The following is a 23,285-nucleotide window of genomic DNA, read 5'->3' as shown; positions in this document are numbered from 1 at the left end:
AGCCATGGCAGACAGTGAGATAAGCATTTGGCAGGATACAATTGATGTGCATACACATGTGCATCCTCACGCTTTAGTTTCATGGAAATCCACAGGCTTTCAAATCTAAGGAACTGAGCATCAACCACTGCGTTTAGAGCTGTAAATCACCATAGTCTCACAATGCCAAAGTTTCCACTAACTCCTGCAGCAGAGCTGCCCACCTGCCCTCAGGGGCTCCTGCCCAGTTGCTGGGGAAATGACCTGAAACGTTGAATGGCTTGGGCTCCTTCAAGGCAGTCCACTCACATGCTCACTGTTCTTGCCTCTCTTCATTTACATTTGCAAATTGGAAGTTAATTTGTTCCCAGAGGCGGGCAAGTATTTTTAAACCAAAAATCACCCTATCTTTTTGAAAACCACCTGTTGAAAAGCAACTCAGTGCTCTTCCTAGTGCACAGTCCTAGGAGCACCTCTGAGTGTGTGGTAACACTGTGTTGCCTCTTTCAACTCTATGCTATTTGTGTTTAACACAGAGGTTATTGGTCTGTTCACCAGTCAGCTTGCTTTGACTAATAAGACAGACTAGTTCAACAAAGATTAACACAATTCTTACTGCTTCTGTCCAACCAAGTTAAGCACAGCCCAGCAATTTATTTTGGTATTAATTTCATCTGTCAATTGTATTAAAAAAAATACGCAAATAAGAGTACAGGAAGTACAGATCAAGCCTGACACTTCAGGAAAAAAAATCACGTACTGGAAAACTTGACATAGAATCCAGTGGTGTCAAAAATCTTAGATATTTGTTGTTTTCAATTCAGACATTCTTCATTTAGACCAAAATAACAGACATCTGCAGTGCACCTTACTGCTGGTGACTATTTAGGAAGTAGGTGCTCTCACAGCATGGTACTCTTTATGTGCACAGTAATGAAAGTTCACTATTGATTTTTCTGTAGCTGCTTGTAACTATTATAGTTGATACATCAATAGAAAAGGAAAGCACAATGTTTCACAGGAGGCAGAAAATCAGAGAATACATGTTGCTGTGACAGTAAATCATGGCATAATCTCAAGAACTGATAGATGGTTACTGCTAACTTGAAACCCATGGCTTTGTCTGAAAAGACTAACCTATAATCGTCCAATATGTTCTAACAGACTGACTGCCCATAATAGTGGTAAAGGACACAACACAATGTTTCATTTCCAGAATAATGGTTTCCCCAAACCAGGTGGTTGTGGTGGAATTCATTTTGTGTGTTACCGCAAAGAAGGGAGAAAGAGTGGTGGGACTGCCATTTACACTAATAGTTACAGGTTGTAGGAAAAAGACTTTTTTTTTTTCAGAAAAGAGCACAGAAGGGTTTTGTTTAAAAAATAAAAGAGGAAGAGAAGTTGTCATTAATTTTTAACTTGCAAAAGTCTGCAGTTAGTTGAAAAGGAAATGCAAAAGAGCTGATTATTCTTGAGATCAAAATATTGGAGGTGTTTTGTCAAGAAAGGCAAATGCAGAGAAAATACATTTACTGTAGCTGTTTCCAGTTCCACAGTATCCTGACAGGGAGCCAAAGGCACCTAAGTAATGAAAGCTCTTTTAAGTGTCTGCTTCTCTCTGCTGCACTTTTGAGGGGCATAACAATCTTTGAATTTTACAGGATGCCTAGTGAATTTTTAACAGGAAAGTTCTTAATTGCTTTGTTCCCTCTTTACTCCCTGGCTCATCTCTGTAGCTTCATCTATGGTTTTAATTAATCGTGAGGCTCCTTTTTCCTGTCTCAAAACAGAAAGTGAGGAGGTGCCGCCCGTAAGAAGTGGCCAGCTGGAGCACAGTGTGCAGTCTGGATGACACTGCTCCCACAGTCACCTCTCACAATGTTCCTCTCTGGAAGATATTTTCATTGTGCAGCATTGTTTTCCAGCACTTTTTTAGGGCATGTGAGTTTGATACCTGCCCTTTTCACCTTTGCTGGTGACTCCATTCTCTAAAGACAAATGTGTCCCAGATTGGATGGTCCTAGACCAGAGGAAAGGACTTTCTCAAGCTACCACCCATCCAACCTGCCTCAACCAGCCTTTAAGGACACCTGTACTGCTTAGGCTGTAGGTTTTTCCCTGGTGAAAGACTGGACAGTGTTGTCTGTCTTGTCCCAAGCAGTTTGCTGATCTCTGTTATAATTTTTGGCCTTGGGGAGGAAAGATGCTGTTGTAATCTCCTTCCCCACTCTGTTGTTGAAATCTTTCTCTTTGCTGAGATGAGACTTTCCTTCACCTGGCAAGCAGAGATGTTGTGTAATATGTTTATAATACTCATCAAACCCTCCCAGCACTGAAGATGATATTAAATGTAGGATTTTCCTTTATAATTTTTGAATAAACCTATAAAGAAGACTCTTAAACTGCTCTTAGAGTGATGTGTAAATTAAATTTTTTCATGCCACATGGACTGTTTTGAGGTTTACTCTTTCAGTTTGTCCCATGCTAAATGGCTCTGCACAGGACCAGGGCAATACTAGGAGCTCCTGCTCTGAAAGGTTCATCCAGTCTTGGTAGCAGCATTGCCAGAACCCGAGGAATTGCAGTTTTCATTCCCCACCCCTTCCCTGCCAGCAGAAATCATCTGGGACAGACTCCAAGCCACAAGCTTGTGAAAGTGTTTCTGCACAGTCCCCTTCTGTCTCCCAATTCAAGATTCCGGCTGTGTTCAAGGCTGGGCCATAAAGTTTGTTTCTGAATTTTCCTTCATTGTTTCATTCCTGTTTGCTTCTGTTTCCTCCCTTTCCACCTCTGACTTGGCTTTGATCACAGTTCTATGGTTTCTCCTTCCTTCCTGGCCTTTTCCCCCTATTTCCGTGACTCCTATCTCAAGCCCTCCAGTCTCTCTCTGGTCTGCATCGCTGCTATCCCTTGTTTTCATCAATCACTCCTGGTTCCTGATCTGCCCAGATGTCCTCTTCTCTTCCACTCTTCTTCCATCCCTCTTGCAGAACCTTTTTCTCACCTGGGATTTCTTTTCATTGTTGCTTTACAGCATTTCCCCTCTCTATTTTAATTCCCTTGTTCCTTTAGAGTATTTCACCTCTCTATTTTAATTCCCTCAGACATAGACTTTGCTTTTGTTTCTCATTCAGTGCTCAATCTTGCACAAGCAGCAAAGGGGCAGGACAAAGAGGGAAATTTGCTATAGTCTACAGTGCATCTCCAGTAAATGGCCAACATTACCCATGTATAAACTCAGGTAAGAGCCTCTGCAATGTATTTTTTAAACTATGAGGCAGTTTTCAGTCTATGTATTCTGGTTTTAAAAGTATTTAAAACCAGAATTTGTTTGTTGTCTGTTACTACTGCAAAGTTAATCTCATTCAGTGAAACATTTAAGCTTATGTTCAAATTAAGACTATAGGGTAGTATTACTGGCTCCAAGATTTAGGATATTCATTCACTTATCTGTATTTTAATATATAACCATTTATTCCCATGTTATGCTAATTGCTTGACTAAGAAAAGTAGTCACTGATGCTAAGGATTTCTGCCAACAGCAGCTGAAAAGATTCTATGTAAATACTGTATTTCCTTTGTTACCTATATAGTACATTTAAACTTGCAACTTAAATATGTAAAAATGGTAAGGAATTGTAAAAGTATTCCAAAAGTAGAGACACCTATAAATGTGGGTTACATGCAGGTAATTTTCTTCCTTAGAGGAGGTGTTTAAAAGCCATCCTTACTATTATTCTATAAATGTAATGGGGAAAAAGTGCAGAGCACACTGATTGGGCTATTCTGAAATCCCCACTGTCTCCACACAAAGGCAACCCTACAGAATACAAATATTGCTTGATACCCATGTTTCTAATTACTTGCAAGATTTGTATCTAACAAATATATGACCTAATTTTCTCTCAAGCATCTAATCCTATTGTTATTTCAAAACCTTGTTAAATATGCATTTTAGAAAAAAAGGACATGAAAAGAAAAAGTACTTGCGGAAGATGGTTAATCTTTTTTCCATGGCTTGCAGCTGTCAGACAAGCAGACAACATAACCAAGTAATGAACAGATTGAATCAAATTCATGCCTCAAATAATGCCATTGTACTCAACAGTTACATGAGGTATGAATTTGCAGCATTCATTGCATTTAATGAAATAAAATCAGGAACAAATCAACAGCAATTATTAACTTTCCTCTATAATTTAGTGTGGTTTATTCAAAAAGCTCAATCAGCCATGAAACAGAAGGCTTTCTCTGGGATTCCTGGAAGAATTTTATCATTCACTACTCCTACATGCAGGGCTGAGATGAATGATTAAAATTTTATTTATTAAAAAATATTGGTTTAATTTTGAATTGTTCCTCATAACTCCAGAATTTGTATTTTATTCCTTTTATATTACATGCTTTTTTTTTTCCAAAACCATTGATTGTAGATTTCATTAAGACAGGCAGCTGGAAGATAGACACTGTCCTAATTTCTTTCATACTGCCTGCACTTGTGTGCAACCTGCATAGGAGGATGGACTAAAACCTGCCAGCTCACTGAAATAATGTTCTTAGGAGCAAAACACTGTCAAAGTCATCACTGTATATATCTTTTAACATCTTAAAGAAATTTAGGGACTGATTTTTAATTGTTTGGCTTTGCTATGGGTTTTGACAGGTAAGAGAAATGAATATGTCATTCTTTTTGGTTTTTTCCATGAAGAAATAAAAGCCAGGGAAAAAAAAAAACGAAAAAACCCCCAAACCTCACAACACTTTTTCCTGCATGCACTAAATACACTTCTAACATAGGCCCTCAAAAGATGAATTGTCAAAGTTTTAGACCCTGAAAATGCAGTAAGGAACTACTTTCATGCTAAGTAATTTCTAAAGGAAAGGATCCAATTTTCTCAAAATTTCATCAAGATATTTTAAATCCGATTAATTTTAAAATGTTGTTTGTTATAAAATCTGTAGAGATTTCAAACTGTATTGTTCCAGTCTGCATCTACTCTGCCAAGTATCTTTAATACTCTGGATTTCACCACTGTTTACAAAGATAGATAACTATTGCTTTTGTTTACCAGATTGCATAGCTGAGATATTATTTTAGAGACTTCAAAGTAATGGAGTGAGAAGCAGAATTAAAGACAAAAGGGTTGATTTCTCTGTTGAGCAATGCTGTATCCATGAAAGGAGAACATCCCTCATGAGATTATTCTGAAATGAGGTTTTGTCCATATTCATTTGCTTTACTTTCCCAGAGGGTTAAAGTTTGCCTGAGATCCAGAGAAGAGTTAAATGTTCAGGAGCAGGCTGGCTGCTTAACTGTTCTGCTGGCCCTCATCATTTCTAGCAAGAAACGGATCCCTGGTTTCCAAGGCAGTGTGGAACACACAGCAGGGTGGGGCCATGTAAGATTGCTGGCAACTGTTCACATTAAAAGCTACCAAATTTGAATTTTTCAAATGCAGAAATATTTGTAAAACCTGAAATTAGAAGGCATGATAAATTTCAACTGCTTGACTATTTAGGGACCCCTATAATCATCATTATTACCTCTTTCAATCTTCTGCTCACTGCAATGGTTGGGCATCAAGTCTGTAACTTTTGACTGAGCTCTGTCATAATAATTTAGAGAAGCACCATCTTGACTTCAGATTTAAAGAAGCAGAACTTTCCTATATCCAGAGATGATATCTTCCAAAAGACACTGATCCTCACCTTGAAATTTGTGTATTCCTAATGCAATTTATCCCAAACTGATATTACAGAGCTAATCCTTCAAATGCATTCTCACTGATTTCCGTGGAATGTGCACAGGGGACATTGTTTAGCTGATTAATTTTTTAACAGACACACGTTGCTTCAGCAGATCACATCTCAGTGCCCCAGCATTTCATCCTTTGGCAGTGGCAAACAGTGCCTATCTTCCTATCTCATTGCTTCCCTGTCTTGGCAACTTTCCTTTCCCTGCCACATTTACTTTGAAGGCCTTGTGGCTGTTCCTGCCTTGCCTGTCATCAGTCATTCAGTGTCACAAGGTCACCTCCTGCCCTGGACTTGCCTGGAATGCCACCTCCATTTCCCACCCACCACCTTTCCAGACCAAGTCCTTTTCCACTTTCTCCTTTCTGCCTCTCAGGCTTAATATGCCAGATCTATTTATTCACCTTCTTCATTCTCTTTCAAAACTTTTTGTAGTGACATCTGAGGGAAGCCTGGGCTGGGTGTGCTGGGATTGTGCCTGTGATCCCTGCATTGTGTGCCAGTCAACACCTGTTCATCAGCACATATGGAGACTGCGTACTTTAAAGGAGCATTTAAAAATGTCACCTGCCATTAAGGATTCCTCATCATAAAATTAGGAAATGTTCCTATTACTAAGTTTGCCACAGTGAAAGGATCATCCTAGCAAGATGTCTCATTCTCCATTTTTTTGGGTTCACTCCCAGGCACTCTGCATGTAAGAGAATAATTTTAAAAAGTCTATTTGAAATGATGAAAAAAACCCAATCAGAATCCAAGGGAGCAATTTTTTTTTTCAGAAATTGGTATGTGGAAAGAAGTACTTAAATAAATCTTGATTTTATCTATTAGTTAGTTGTCAGCTAATAATAAATTATGTTTAGTTCTTCCCTTGTTATAAATACATATTGATTAGCTTTAAACTCTGAAGTTCAGAATGAGTTATATCTGGTCATTTCTAAACTGCTCTCTTCACTAAGAAAAATACCCCCAACACCTATTATACTGCACTTAATTAAGACAAGCATCAGCTTTATGTACCTTTATTTGCTTCTGCCAAGTCTCTCTGGTATAAATATTGAGCAGTTGCAACTCTGGAATACTAATCGGTCCTTCCTGAATTCCAAATGATTCCATAAAGTTTAGGAAGTGTTTCTCTGCCAGTATTAGCCTCCAGTACATACTCTGGGTGGACATGAGGGTTGAGACAGCCTGAATCAGACAGGTATGCAGTAAGTATTTTTCTAAATTGAGATGTAATGTGGGGAAGCCTGAAAGCTGTGCCAGAGTGCTCTCCAGAACCCCTCAACTGCAGGTTTCTTGGTATTTACCAGGCATTCTGTTTGGGTAGCAGAATGGGTGAATCTAAGAAAACTTCCAATGGTTAAAATAAAACTGCCTCATTATTACAGCCCAACTAAATACGTGTTTTATAAACAGCACATATATAACAAGACCTATGGAGGTCTAACAAGACCTAACTATTTAACTAAAAATAGTTGTGTATTTACAAACTCCCAAAGTAAAAACAGCGAGAGTGACCGCTTTGGAGAAGGCATTAAAGCCTAAGTACTGTTTGTCCCTGTGAGAGAGAAGTCATCTGTAATGACAAGTCCATGCCTGGATAAGCTCTCCATTAGTGACTTGTACTGGCTTGCCAAGGAAGACTGTCATGTAATGCTTCCCACTTCAAATTCATACCACCTACTTCATCTTTAATTCAATCAATACCTAAATGCAAAATTTACCAGGTTATATCTTTATATCTGTTGCACACTTAGTTATCTATAATTCTGCATTAATTGATTCTTATCTAATTTTTTTGTCTTCTTTCCTGTTTTCCTTTTGGTTTGATAAAACCCCTGCCTCACTAATTCCTTCATTTCATCCTCCTATTATATTTGTTTGTGTGTTCTTAACTATTGTAATTAGTAGAAAAATTTAGTCCATATTCCCTGTTATATTACCTCCAGCTGATGCTTATCCTCTTATTTTCCTGTCTGCATAAGTATGATATTAAACCTTCAGCAAGGGTTATGGAAGTAAAAGTATTGACAACCTCATGTTTCATCTTAGTTTGCTGCTGTATTTTTTTAATCTTTTCTGTGTATTTAGACTGGAAGCTCCCTGAGGCAGAGATTCTGCTGGTCTGTGAATCTAATAGAACAATGACTAGAAAAATGATGTTACATAAAGTACATTAAAAAGTGCAACAGTTATTTTTTTTTTTCAGTTGCAGATTGCTGTGTAACTGCATTGATGTGAGTTGCTGCACCAGGTGGAATGGAGCACAGGCAGGCTTTGTGCTGCTGCTCCCCAAGTGTGTGTTTGAAGGGAACACGCTCTAGACTTGTGAGTGCTGGGGGTAGAGTCTGCCTTGAAGATGCTTCATTTCAGCCTTTTTCATCTGCATTCGGATCTTAACAGGCACATTTATTTTCCATATGTGCAAATGTTGGGGCCTAGGACTTCAAATACCTCCTCCCATCTGAGCTCTGACACTTTACAGAGACTAAAAGCAAGGAAAGATCCCTTTTCTAATATTCCTCTTAACTTGCTAATATTCCTCTCATTTAAACAGAAATGAGAACAGAGTGTTGCAGATCTAGATGTACTTCTGCTGAATTTTCTGACTAAGTAAGACTGTGGTTTGTTAAAAAACTGAGTTCTTTTTTGCTAGGTTTTTTTCTGTTGCTTAAGCAAGAGCCCATTGTTTGATGTCCACCAGAATTAAATGTTTATCATTTGTACTGGACCCTCTTGTCTCATGTTAAGTGGGATGTAAGATCAATAGTGGCTCTGCAATTATTTATCCATTGATAAAGCCTTCATTTCTCAAATGAAGTGCATTTGTCTGTGTCCTGACAGTGATAAGGGAGCAGTACCAGTCAGCTGCTGCCTAGTCCATCACTGAGCTCTACAACCAACAGGTGCCTAGACATGGGTCAAACTATGTCTAACTTTTTCTTGCTGACATTTCACTTTACCAACTGCTCTGATGGGAGTTTGAAAAATCATCCTTGCTGAGTTCACATAATAAAAACTAGCAGGACAAATGGGAAGTTTTGCTAAAGAGAAAACAATTTTAGGTTAAATGACAAATCCATAAAACTACTGGATGGTAGAATGAAGATGACGGAAAACATTCCATTTAAGGTACTAATTTGGTTCTTCAAGCATCATTTAAATTTAGTAATTTGTCAAATTTAATTGATGAAAATTTCTTTTGAATTTTTTTTTTGTGATAGGAAGCAAATTTTGACTCCAATAAAAAAAAAGTGAAATTCTCTTGGCTTTAATAAGGTCAAAATTGCATCTTCCAGTGGAGCATATGAATCTATTTCAGCCCCAGAATTAGGCAATTCAACAGCACATGTGGGGCGATTTGTATGCTTTTTAAAATTTGTTTTATTTCTAATTCTGATTTATGACAAGGAAAGAAAGGTATTTCCCAACTAATGTCAAATTGGTAATGAAAATTCAAAGAGCTTGATAAACTGACACATTTGCTTTTTTTGTCCATAATGTGTCTTGATTCAAGCCAGCAGTTATTAAAGACAAATAATTAGTATTTTGTTTGTGGTCTACTTTTTGATAATGTGTACAGTGGGCTGTACTGGTTATATGCTATAGAAAAATTAGGTGTATTTTTACTTGGGACTAGGGTAAACAATTCAAATTATCCTCAATTTAGCCAACTTTCAGAAAGCTAGAAATGTTTATTGTATTTGGTAGTAAATCTGATAAACAGAACTGTGTGATCAGCATCTTTCTCAGATGTTTGCATTCCATGTGTTGGACATGAGCTCATCAGGTAGTGTTAAAAGTAGATTTAACACTCAAGTCAGTCAAAGATTTCCTTATTTTTTCTGATTTTAGCAATTTCTGCCTGGCCACTAACTTCCTATCAATAGTGTGACTACGGTTGCTGCATTATCGTATCCATGTTGGTTCTTCTTCTTTGGAGGAAACCTGTCCAATGCAACTAAGAAGTCAAGAAATCCATACTTGCATGTCTCTTGAGCTGCTGGTTTTTTTTTTTTCTTTTTTTTTTTTTCTTTTTATCCACCTATCTTTAGGCTGCAAAAACAATTGGCAGACATATCTGAGTTAAATTGTGGTTTGACATATTGATAACTTCACTCCCTAAGATGGATTTAAGGGGAGAATATCTCTATATGTGAAATCACAGAGATGATGCCCCAGAAAACAGACTTTCTTTGGAGTTTGCAAATATAGTGTCAACATCAGTCAAAGAAGTGTTGGCAAGGGGAACTGCTATCAAAGACTTTTATGTACACAGAGGTAAGAACTAGCTACCTGTAAAGACATTTGCTTTTTACAGCTGAGAGAGGGAATTTAAAAATTATGTAGTTCTTCATATTTAACTATTCTATAGCACTGAACTAAAGAGACATCACACTTAAGAGACTATTTACCAAACTACTCTGGCATATTGAATAATTGCTGAGTGAACTGTACCATTCCGTAGCTGGCAGTGTTGGTCAGAGGGTCCCAGCCAGAGCAGGTGGCCCTGGAGGAAGGAGCGGAGCTCCTGTGCCTGGGGTCCCACACAGCGAGGTGGGGCCCTGACTGCAGGAGGAGTTGTGTGCTGCCACAGCTGCTACACATCATATACATCTGGCTAAGCCTCAGCAGTGTCTTCTTTAATGCTGCTAAAAATCAGAAGGATTTTCCTGTATAAACCCATTGCAAATCCTTATGAGTAAATAACAAAAATTACCTCTTTAAAATCTTGCAAGCAAAACTGATATAGTTTAATTCTATTTTGAAAAATTATTCTAAGTACTTTGGGTTTTGAACATGGCTTTACTGTTAGTATGCTAAGATAATCACTTCTGAACTGTTAAGAAAAAAGGCAGAACCAAATTCTTTGCCCTAAAGGAGATAGCTGTCTTTTGGATACACAGACAGGATGGTACAGCCACAAATAACAAACAGATTTATAAGGCTGTCTCATATCTATACAGTTATAAAAAATGAAACAACTTCTCAATAAATTATTTCTGTGGATTATTGACTTCATATTGCCTTTGAGAGGCTTTATAGCAAACATATATTTCTCAATCAAGCACTGGACTAAAGAACAACAGTAAAAGGTTTCATTGGCGTGGTTAACACTCCTGTGAACATTCTCAGAAATGTAAAAAGGCTATGTCTTGAAACACTTTTCATTCCATTAAACATTACAGGGCCAGATTTTCAACAGCTGAGGTGTTTGAAATTTTTTTTTATTAAGTGATACATTATTGGCATTAGGACCAGTTTTCTGTAGAGATGCCTAAGAGATGTAGATATGTGCTAAATGTACCTAGATACTTATGTAAAATAATTACTCTCAGTTATTTATGTAGAATTTGATGCTTAGGTACTTTTGACAGCCCTGCTGAATGCCTACCAGCATTGTTAGACACTTCATTGTCTTCTAAACCTGACTTGCTCTTAGGCGGTGAGGTGTCTTTTTAATTTCAGCTACAGGATTCATTTGTTCTTTTGGGCAGAAACTTAAGTGCTAAGCTGGAAAAGGTATCTGTGTTTTTCACTTCAATCCTGTCATCATTCTCATTAAGTATTTGCCTCTGTCCTGAGGGTTGAGTGGTAAAACCTTTACATTTTACTCTTTGCAGAGTAATATCTAGCTGTGACTATTAGCAAATGGAATTTGCAGTATGCTAAATAATGAACTAGTGGATTTCAAAGGTGTAACTAAGACCTGTCTTAGCTACATGACTTTTACATGCAAGTAATGTGAATACAAGGTTCCTATTAGCAGCAAAATTAGCTTCTTTTATAGTAGCAGAAATGAGAGAAAAACTGGCTAACCTGGCTTGGTACAAATTTGCAGGTTATTCCAGCCCAAGTGCTTCAGAAGTGGAGCACAGTACCTGGCAGAAATAAAAGAGCTAGAGGTGTGAGAATGATTCCTAAATCAGTGAAAAGTACCAGAACAGCTGATGAAAGTCATTAAATAAAAACCCTCCTGAATGTGAGAATTTTCCAAATGCACTTCATTTATTCAGCTAATTTAAAATGTTTCTGAACTGACATGAATTCTCTAAATATTTTATAAGAAGAAAGCTACAGGCTTTATTTGGGCCACTGTATAATGACTGAAAAACCTACTTATGAGGAATTAGGAAATATGAATTCTTGTTATCCATCATATTAATTCATGAAACATAATTTCTGCAACAGATGGTTTGCTTTTACTTCTCTGAATCTAAGATATTCAAGCAATGAAGCCCTGAGTACAAAATGTTAATAGTTACCAAGGAAATCCATCATCTCTTCCTAGGATTCAAAATGCACATACCTCAGAATGATCCATTCCTGTTAGCATCATTCTAATTTCATTATAATCTGTAAAATCTTTTCTATCTTCTGCATGATCTGTCCCCTGTACCTCTGAAGGACTGATCTTTTATCTTCCCTACATTTAAAGGGAACTTTATCTAAATTTTTTTCAAGCAGGTTCAAATTCTGTAACACCTAGGAGGGACATATTTAAGACTGTAATTGAGATCTACAGTGTGATCAAAAGTGCCTCTTTTAGTCTACATGCAATTGTATCACAATAATTTATTTTTAGAATTTGATTCATTTACAGAATTTTTTAAAAACTGAAAAACGAAAGGAAGGCATTATTAAATGTCATCACTGCTGATATCTTTCATTGTGTCCTTGGCTCACTTACTCTCTTTGTAGACAAAAACACCTTTTCAGTAAAACAGGAGGTTTTGCTATGGAGGAATGGCTGGGCCTGACCTTATTTATGTTTTTAAGTTTCTCCTTTCAACTCTCTGCCAGGAAAAAAGGCACTCACTTGGGCAAAGTTCATTCACACCAGCTTTACAACAAAGTGCAAACCTGAGACAGAGGACAGGCAGAAAAATCTCTTCCCATGAAGTCAATAGGAATCCATCTCCCTAAGATCTTTTTTATTCTTGGCACCAGTGATTTTTCTCAACTGATTTATTGGAGGGCACTGGTTTAACTAATTTGTCTTGCATAGGTATCTTTCCCATTCTGTCCTCTCCACTAGTATAAAACAATCTTCCCTTTAAAGGTTATTTCCTAGCCAGATCTCTCCTAAAGCTATTATCATTCATTTGTGCTTTAGGAGTTCCTTTCACTTTTAAAAAAACTATGAGATACATTCCTGATTTATGGGTTACAGTGTGACAGCCATCATATGCAAAGAAGATTGTTTATACTTACCACAGACATCCTTGAATAAGAGGGAAATTTCAATCATATCTCCAGTCCATGTGCTTTACATAACTGTATTCAATATCATAGAAGAACATGGCAATCTGTATTTTCCATTGTTCTCTAGGATGTCTAATAGAATTTTATCCTTGTTCTGGAAAATTCAGTATTCAAATACCAAAATACAGAAGGTTTATAGTACTCCACAAAATTCCATAGGTTTTAGGAGTAAATTCCATGGGAACACACTTTTAATCCTTATACATCATTTCCCTGCAACTGGTAATTGAAAAATTATCCTCAGATTACTGTGAACCTCATTAAACATATTTCATAATCATGTGTTTCATGAAAAATTGAAGAAAAGCAAAATATTTTCAATGTTTTTTAGAAAAAACAGTAAGTATGAAGATTAGAGTGTACCTACCTAAACTAAACAGCACCAGGAATTTGAGACAGACAAATTCTCGTAGGTCAAACTGCAGAGAACGAAGCTTTGCTACCAGTTCTTGTGCATGGCTCATAAGATTGTTGAGGGTGGCTCCAGCTTGGGATGCTATTACGGAATAATCCACCTGTAAAAGAGAATTATATTCCTATCTGGTTGTCCTGCCCACACTTTAGGATGTTTCAAGCAATAATATGCAATCAGGATACTCCTGGACATAGAAATCACTCTTAATTTAATGATGTTACCAAATCAAGATGATTTTATATATAAACCAATTTTAACCCAATGGTATATATTGAAAATAACATTAAACCATATATCTTAATGATACGTGACATCACTGTGAGTACTGGTTTGCCTGTATTAGCTTTTTTAGAAGCTTTAAATACCTGCCTATGACACAGGTAGCTGTCCACATCTCAGTTTTGTTCCTTTGGTGTCTCCTGTTCTCATTGTAATAGTATGATCCTGCAGAGAACAACTGATGGAGTGAGCTTTGTGCCTACCCTGGCTGCATTGCTCCAGAGGGACACAATGATATTCATGGGAAACAGTCCTGTGTCCAAACTTGGCCAGAAACATCTATTCAAGCCCAGAAATGTCGGTGTATTCCCACAGGAAACAGAGGTATTGTGTGGGTGGTTGCTGTTCTCCCCAGCTACACAAAATCCCTGTATTTGTTGGAATTGACTGGAACTCACTTGTTCTGGTGAGTGCTGCCCTGCAGGGGAAGGAGGGGTGGCAGGTGTGTGACAGCCCAGCTGCCCTCACACTGTCCCCAGCAGTGACCTCAGTGCACAGAGCTCCTTCCTCTGGGCTGGGGACACAAGTGGTGCTGGCCTCTGCTGCCCTGGTCATGCTGTCCCTTGTTCTCAGGGCAGTCACCTGCCTGGGAGCTTTCATTGTATGCAGAGATCCAACGGAGGTCTGGAGTTAATACATTTATTCAAAAAGGGAAAATTCACAAGCACAGGATGCTTAAGGTCTGCCATTGCTGACTCAGCCTTGGGTGATCCTCGAACCTTGGGCAACCTCCCCAAGCCCAGCATGCTGAAACTGTTCTGGCTGATGCCAGTCCCATTGTGGGGATGTTTCCCTGCAGAGACTGCCCCACCCCTGCCACTCTGGAGGTGTGCCTGCTTGTCACAGGATGGTGACCAGTGGGGAAGGGCACAGCCTGTGGGAATGGTGTGATGGGAAGGAGAACAGAGGGGCTGGGGTGGGCTGGCTCCAGGACAGGGCAACGGTTGGTGTGGAGCAGGGTGTAACTGCTGTATCAGAACTGGGGTGACCTGAGCAGCAGCTTCAGCTTCAGAGCTCAGCCCACTTCTCATCAGAGTGCTCCACGTCCCCTGCAAGTGCCACTGTCCCATGGACATGGCCTGCTGTGCTGCTGCTCCCCACAGAACCACTCCTGGCCAGCTGGCTGAGACCTAAATGGGTCAGTGGTACAATTTCAAAATGCTCTAGTTACCTTCACCTTTCTCTTGTAGGAGTCTCCAGAACAACAGGGAAATTGCTAATCATACTTCATCTAAGTGAAGTCTGGCTGTGAATTACAACTAAGCACAATGGTAAGTGCTTGCTTTGGGTCAGTCATTTGTTTAATGGAATCAGTGCTCTCAACCCATCTCTAAGGTTTCCCATAATAAAGTAGTTAATAAAGAATGGAGCAGTATCACCACAAGAAACAAACCAATACTGCAAAATTTTGTTTTTCCAGGCTCTGATCCCTTAAAATCTGTTTTTTTAAAAAAACATGTTAAGCAACACGTATTTTGATTTTTTTATTTTTTAAAAATTATTTTATTTTAAAACTGCTGAATTGATTTTGCTCAAGCATAAACAGCAGTAAAACTTGGAATACTCCTAGTCTGACAAAATTGCAGCATGGAACGATAGAAAGAAGACTGAAAGAAACTAAAATTAACTTTTCCTGGTAATGGCCTTAATATAATCAATAAGTTATTGACATTTAATAAGAGATTTCATTTATATACTCTTATTGCACTCTATAAACTGATTGGAGGTAACTGCACAAGAAAATGAGGTTACACTTCTTGAATGGAAGTTAAGAATTCACTTCTTGAATGGAGGTTAAGAATAACAATACTTTGCAGTGTTGGAGCAGTTTGAGTTGAGTTCATGCTTCAATTAAATCAGTGGATTAGGCTGAAGAATCATGTGAGATAGGTTATTGCTCTCTTTTACACCTGGGGAAACTTGAAGTAGTGACAATAAATTGTTTACTCAGGGCCAAAGAAATCTGTGGCTGCACTACGATCTGATCTTTGGAAACCCTAGCCTATCCATCTTTCAAAAACTACTTGCTAGTTCATCTCTTATTTATAACTCTTTCTATAGATGCATTTATGCATACTTCTTTATGTATATATACCTATATAAATAATAAGAAAATATTAAGTAAAATACCTCAAATAATTTTTACTTAAAAATCAGTTTAATGTAGTGACTTGGTTCAAGTACATTGTATTGAGACACTGGTCACTTATAAATATGAAATTTCATAACTTAATATCTCTTTTGTAATTGTTAAGAGTGGGGGAAAAAAGCTTCAAATCCCTTACTGAGTTTCCAATTTGTGGGGAAAATATGCTGCTCACTTCATAAGAAGAAGTTAAGATGTCTGAATGTCAAGAATATCAGTGGCCTTAGTGCAGCGATTATGCCATAATGGAAAAACCCAGTAGATGCCTGGATCTCCCAGCATCCCTCTACTGGAGAGCTCTCAGGCAGCCTGCTCCTCTTTCAGGTGCATTTAATATTTGCAGCACCAGCAAATTTGTCTGGGAGGCAAGTCCTCATCTGCCACTCACCAGGAACAGGCTGTATTAAATTTTTATATTTATTGACATTTCATTACCATAATTGACTGCAGTTGGTTCTCTAGTAGAAGGCACAGGGCTGCCTCCTAAGCAGGAGAATTGGTCCCTTGAGTAGGATTTGCAATTAAAAACAACGCAGAATGGATTTTTTTTTTAATTGTGTAAATATGATGAGTTGAATTTTCAGCTTTAACTAGAGAATAGTAGGTGTGCAGAAGGCTTTTTTCAAGAGTGAGCAAAATTATGAGTCAGTGGAAAGACGACCCCCAAAGGTGTCAATCAGTTTATACAAAAGCAACTGTGCATGAAAAAGCCTCAGTTAATGTCTATTCTGAAAAAGTGGTCACATTAAAGACTACACTGTTCTGCTTGCTTGGTCCTTTATGCAGAAATTGATACTAAAATGTGTATTAATTCTTTTACCTTCCAACGTGATTAAAAGCATTTTTAAAAGACAAAGATTAAACTGGCTTGGATTTTGTGCAAAATGCTTAATTGCATAATGAAGTCAGAGCATTTACTTTGTATTGTGCATTTTACTTCATATTGTGCATTGATTTCATTTAGTAAAATCAAATCTATTACTAAAATATTCTTGCATCCCAATCAATACTACTACTTTTCAATTGCTTTTGATGTTGAGGATGTTATTTGGCATTTTTGAAAACAGCAGCTTTGTCAGAGCTTCCACATAGCCTAATTTGGAAGTACAACAATGAGCTGAAGTTATGGCTGCACAAACAGAAGTGTGCATTCCTCCTGTACCCTGGGCTAAAAACTGCTGTGGCTGAAGGCCAAAAATAAAGGGAACACCTGTTTTTTTTGTTTTTCTTTTTGTTTGTTTTGCAAATGGTGTTTCATGCTAATTCAAAAGATTTTTGAAGAAAAATTCCTGGGCTCAGATAGTAATTTTTCTGGTGGAATCAGGTGGTGGCTTCTGGTATCACCTTCTCTATGCCCACAAAACAGTCCAACACTTAATGGTGGAATTAAGTTCACTTTTTCTTCTAAAATTAAGGAGTGTTTGATTATTCTAGAGTATGAATGTGGTATCATGGGTAAATATTGTGTGGAACTGCACCATCCCTTTCAATGCTTCAGCAAGCTTGAAATTGTCTCCAGAATATGATTAGAGTGATTTTACTTGTTGATGGTGTTGCCAGGTGCTGACTGTCCCTGAATGCCATTCCTTTCATCCAGACAGGAATTGCACAAGTAATGAATAAAGCCCCTGCTGTAGCTCTGTTCGGTATAGTCTAGTAGACTAAGGCAGTCCAAATTAATAAAAGATTGATTTCTTATTGGATTTAGTAAATTACACTACTGTGAGCTAGGGGTCTGAAGGCAGAGGCAGTGAGTGCCTGCCTGCAGCAAAGGGAGCATCCTGCTCCTCCTGCTCTATGGGATGCAACCCTGGCCAGCACCTCTGGCTGCTGGGGGGCTGCTCCCCAGCACCCCCTCCTTGGCTTCAAACAGCACTGAAAGCCCGACTGGCCATCACTGACCTGCCCTGGGTCTCTGAGCCCTGACCCTGCTCGAGTGGATACTCAGTGGGTGGATGAGCCTCATCTCAAAAGCATGCATTCAGTATAGAGCAAACAAGCTCGTTTACTATTGCAACCTTTCCACTGTTTCCTGAGATACAGCTTTCACTGGAAATTGCAGTGGTTATTAAACTCATTTTGAGCTTTTAATATAATTCTTTAATTAAAAACAGTGCTTCTGTTACATTTCTAAGCAAATAAACATGAAAAACACTTTGAAGAGGTGCCTACATACAAAATTTGAGGAGGTTTCAGAATGGAAAAACCCCACAGATATCCTTGTATCTGCTGGTTATCAGGTTTGGATATATTAATTAAAATTTTGTTGACTTATGCAGCATAAGATGCTTGTCATTTTAATGTGAGACACAATAATAGAAGATAATGAATTAAGTTGCCAGTGGCCCTTTCCCCTAGGATGATGTGGTGCTTGATAATTAACTATAATATGCAAATAGTAACACTCCAAAGTACTGCAGAGTACAATAGAATCCATTTCTTTACGAAGTGCTATAATGTACTTCTGTTGTTTTTGTAATATTGAGATGAGATTATACAAAATCACTGCTGTGTTTGATATTCAGTAAAGCTGATCAGAAGACAGTGGAAGACAGTCACTGGAAAAAATGTTGTGAATGTCTGGGTAACATCTCACAAGGCTGCGTTAACTCAAACTGCTTCTTCGGGAGGTATGAACCATGTAAGTTCATTCCACCTTAAGACCATCTTATTTTAGCCAAATTTCTGCTCTACTGTTTAAATCCTTTCCCACAATGGGAAGTCAAGACTGGCTGTACTCACCTTGAATCGCTTCACTATCACTACTCCAACAGGCAGTTGGGACAGACTCGCATGGTGCTTTCTTCAAACTGAGTTTCGGAACAACTTTGTTTTTCCTGCTGGGCAAGCTTAAAATCAGCTAAGGGATTTTTCCTGAGTTTGTGTTGACAGACTAGTTCGCTAGCACGGGACTGGTTTGGAGAAATACTGCCAGACTCCAGGCAAATAATTTTTGTTTTCTTTCTTACACAAAGGAGCCATGTGTAAGAGCTACAAAAGAAATGTGTTTCCCATGAAGACAACACAGTCAGCATGTGGAAAATGAAAGCTCTGGTGTTCAAGGATTCATGTCAGGTGCTCTCTCCATGAAACTTTACTGGTACAGGGATTTTAGACTTGAAAATGTAGTGCTATGATAGTTTCATAGCAAGACAGCAAAGCACATGTGAATTAGGATCAGGTTGTTCATAGGTATGTCCATAGCTACATGAAGGCTCAAAATATGTAACAAATATTTTGAAAAACCTGAATTCAGGGCACTTCATGGTTATAACTGTATTTTGATGTGTTTTACCCAGTTTAACTGAGCATATTTAGTTCATCCCCAAGGAGCAGCCAGCATAATATTTTCATATCTTCATAAGGCCTTTTAAGAACTACCACAACCTTACTTTCCTTTAGGCAGAAACCACTAAAGTAAGGAAATGTGCAAAAAAACTAATGCGATACAGAATAGTGAAATAATGATTGCTTGACCTCATTTGTATCCTCCTTGAATCAAATCCTGTGATTATTTGCTGATGTAAGGATTTCCAGATTTGGCCCTCAAATGCCAATACTTCTTTTGTGCCCACCACAACTGTGAAGCCTCACTGACTATAACACAAATTGAATGCAAAAAAGATACTTGCTAATTTCCAAAAACATAAGAAGTAAAAGGTTTCCACTAGATATCCCTGAGCTTTCTATACCTATGACTTGTGGATGTCCTTTACAGCCACTCCTCTTAACATTCTTGTGCTTTTGTATTTCAGTGATACTTCTGCAAGGGTGGTCTTTCTCAACAACACCATCAAGATCTCATGCTCTTTCTCTGGTGCTTTGCTTTAGAATAGAAATCCAGGTATAAAGATGCATTTGCGTGGTGACTTCAACTAAATCAGTAGTTTCAACAATCTCAAAAAAATCTGAGATTTAGGCATATTTTTGGATGGCCTTTTTAATTGGAAAGGCTTTGCAGAGGGAATATTTGGCAGTAGAGTGAAGGTATGAATAAAAGGAGCAGATGAAGCTACAATTCACATGTTGTGCATTAACTGTTGCAGGAAAATGCACAAGTAACAATATTCTGTGCAGAGCTTTAGCATCTACCTTATGTGTGCTGGGTCTTGGAAGCTGGCAGTGTATTGGTCTTGTAGAAGATACAAGAGGAAAGTGCTGAGGTTGGAGGAATTAAAATTCTATAATTAGAAATGGTCTGTTAAAATTACATGGCACATGGCAAGTCTACAAAACTCAGCATGTGGAGAGCATATTGGCAATGATTTACAATTAACCACCACACTGCAAATCACTCCTTAGCTGTTTTCTATTATGAAGTTTTGAGAGTTGTAAAATGCATTTGTGCTACTTTATTTCCTTTTGAAATGGTAATTGCTACTGCTGAGGGGCAGTACTTAGTGCAGAAAATGAAGTGTGCAGCACAGGGAGGAACTTGTTTCTGAGGAACTGCTGAGGAATTGTAATGATCTGAAAAAAGTGCTTTCTTGAAACACATACACACAAAAGAGTTTCATTTATGAAACCCCAAATAAATAACAAAATAAAATAAAACACAGTCTCTTTTTATACAAGGGCCAGAGCTTACTAGTTTGTTGCTGACTGCACTTTTTCCCCATCAAAGTGGGAACAGTGGATTGACACTGAGTTAAACCCATAAGTCAGTGGCTTGAGGGAAATGCAGATATATGGAAATGTGATAGGAGTGCCCTAAAGTAATGGGTTTTGAGCCAGAGTGTTTGAAAATTATCAAGTGTTCTTCTAACTACTATCCCCTTTTAGATACCTAGTGCAGCACTGGCAGTGGTACCGCCCTGGGGACCTGCATAAAGTTTGGCTTTTGTGTCTGAGGAGCAGAGGCTGTGCACTCTAAGTGGAGAGAGCAGGTATGTTCTAATTAAGGGATGGTAAGTTCCCCCCTTACAGCTTCCACCTTGATGGTGATTTGTAAAAAGGGCAGTGTTTATGAGTAGCTTTTATGGAGGGATATATTAAGGAAAGCAAGGAGTGAGGCTTCTCAGGTCTTAAATTTGCTAACTTGTGACAATAAGCTTGATCTCTCAGGTAATAAAGTTGGCAATCTAGCTCAGGTCCTCAGTTTAAAGTTATTATCTTTGAAAGCCAGATGATTGACTGTAATTTTGCTCATAGTGCTTTGTTGGTAGGAGAAATAAAAACATCTACAGCACTTTTCATCAGAAGTGTCAGAGTGCTTTCCACACCTTAATCAACTAATTTTTATGAAATGGTGGCATGGTTTTTCCCTGTCTCTTCTGTGGGAACTGAAAAGATCAGGACAGGAATCAGAAAGCATGCAGGAATGGTGCACGAGCAAAGACTCATAATGCCCAGGTCTAGAAGTGTGGCTTCCCAGAATTATTTTACAGTTTTTACAGAGGATACAGACACAGTTTAATTGTCCTTTCATAAATACATTTGAACAGATGTTGTGTCTAGGAGTGCAACAGTCTGAGTCAATGCTTCCAAGATGGTTTACCTTGACAGGCAGGAAAAGAGACAGTTGTATTGGATCAACTTGTCTAAAAAAGTAACTCACTACTGAACAGGGATGTGCAAAAGCAGTGCACAGCAGCTGAAGCCAGGAGTGGCTCAGGATGGGTGATGCAGAAACACCATCCATGTCCATGTCCACTGCCATGGAGTGATAATGTTAAAAAATGGTTCAGCTGTATTGAAACGTGCAAGGGATGTTGAATTGCTAGTCTGGGACAAACCAGGAAGATGTGGGACTGCAGCTGGATTCAGATGGTGATTTTGTGGCAGCAAGCACAGACCAGGCTGAGGTTCTCAGTGCTACCTTTGCCTCAGTCTGTCCTTACAAGATGTCCTGGGCTCTGTGCATTGCATCAGGGCTCAAGGAGGAGGAGAGTTATGAGCACTAGGTGTAAGTTGGAAAAAAAAAAAAAGACTTCATAGGACAACCAAGGAAAAACTTTCTCCCCATGGAGATTGTCAGGCAGTGGTACTGGCTGCACACGAAGTTTTGCAGTTTTCATTCTTGGATGTATTCAAAGCCCAACTGGACAAAGCTCTGAGAAATCTGGTTTGAGCAGGGGTTTGGACTGGTCCTTAAAATTCCTTCCAGTCTGGATTATCCTGTGATTTTAAGATTTGTAGCTCTGACAATTCTAGATATTTTAAAACTTCTGCTTAGCTCACTCAGCCTTGTCCATCTAAACAAAAGTGTTTCTTCCAAGAATTATTTTTACCCATGGAAATAATTTGAAAAGATGCTGGTTTAAAGTAAATGCTTTTGATGCAGAACTTGCCTACGAGCCATGTAGTGGCACAGCACTGGCACTGCTGCAGCACCTCGACCAGCAGCAGCCTTAGTGTGAAACATGTGCCGTGCACAGCCAGGCGGGGCAGGCACCTGCTCCTGGGAGCAATCTGGCTTTTCACTGAGGAGCCACTGGGGCCAGAGCTGAGTGAAACTGGGACAAAGCAGAGGCATTAGGGGAGATTTCAGAAACAGCTGCCAGAGACGCCGTAGTTCAGGTCTAGTGTCTCCCTGTTTCTCAAAGAGAATCTGTGACACATCCATGGGAGTATGTTTTGCAGCTATTAGGAACTGTGAAATGGGAAAAAGGACTGGCTGTAGAGTTCTTGTTGCTGTTGTAGTGATATCACTCCTGCTCTTAGCCTAAGTGCAAAGAGGAAAGTAAAGAAGGTGATGGGAGACTCTGGGGGTGCTTGAACTGACTTGAAAATGACAAATTTTGACGTAGGAAAGGGAAATTGGATTTAAAGAAGGTTGTATTAAAACTAGTTTACAAACATGGGCAAAAATGAATGCAGTCATTCCAACATAGCCAGGTTTTAACTTAGTTGGAGACTGCCTGCAAATGCACAGCTTCCCAGTCCAGCTGCTGATTTGCAAGCAGTACATTTAATAAGCATCCTGATACCTGTTGTCCAGCAGTGAAGAAAAGCTCTGCTTTGCCTTGAGATCATGTACAGCTGGGGTTTTTATTTTCAAGAAAAGATAAAAGTGGCTAATGAGGTAAAAATTACTACTGTGGGAAAATGGGGACAATGGCTAGAATTTAAGGGTAGTTAGAGGCCTCTAATGATTTCAGTGGGACTTAGGTACTCAGTACCTTTAAAACAGTGCTAATCACATAACAAAGGAGACACTAATTTAGCAGTTCTCTCAGGAACAGAAACCTGTCAATGTACTTACAGCTTGATAAACAAGCATCCTGTGTGGTAATTGAAATAATTTCCAGTAAAATTGTCTGTCTTGCAGAGCATGAAATGGAAAGGGAATCAGTCATTTTCTCAATTGCACCAATATAAATCAAGAGCAATGCAACTGAACTAACTTTTGCTAATGCAATTAGGGAGTACAATGATATCTGAGATAGGTTAGTGACTTTCCATGAAGTGCAGGAGTCAATTCTACAGATAGAGTTTGAGTTT

General features: G+C 38.6%; 1 protein-coding gene across 1 annotated transcript in view; it reads right to left on the bottom strand.

Annotated features, from left to right (window-relative positions):
* Positions 1 to 23,285, bottom strand: part of NR5A2 (nuclear receptor subfamily 5 group A member 2) — an 84,326-nt gene that overhangs the window by 11,185 nt on the left and 49,856 nt on the right. The window contains exon 7 of the mRNA XM_064719892.1: positions 13,370 to 13,517. Coding sequence (XP_064575962.1) covers positions 13,370 to 13,517 — 148 coding nt within the window. The remainder of the gene's footprint in view (positions 1 to 13,369; positions 13,518 to 23,285) is intronic.

The sequence above is a fragment of the Zonotrichia leucophrys genome, chromosome 8, assembly GCF_028769735.1.
Source record: "Zonotrichia leucophrys gambelii isolate GWCS_2022_RI chromosome 8, RI_Zleu_2.0, whole genome shotgun sequence".
In the NCBI taxonomy this organism is placed as follows: domain Eukaryota; kingdom Metazoa; phylum Chordata; class Aves; order Passeriformes; family Passerellidae; genus Zonotrichia; species Zonotrichia leucophrys.
This window is presented reverse-complemented; position numbering and strand designations above follow the sequence as displayed.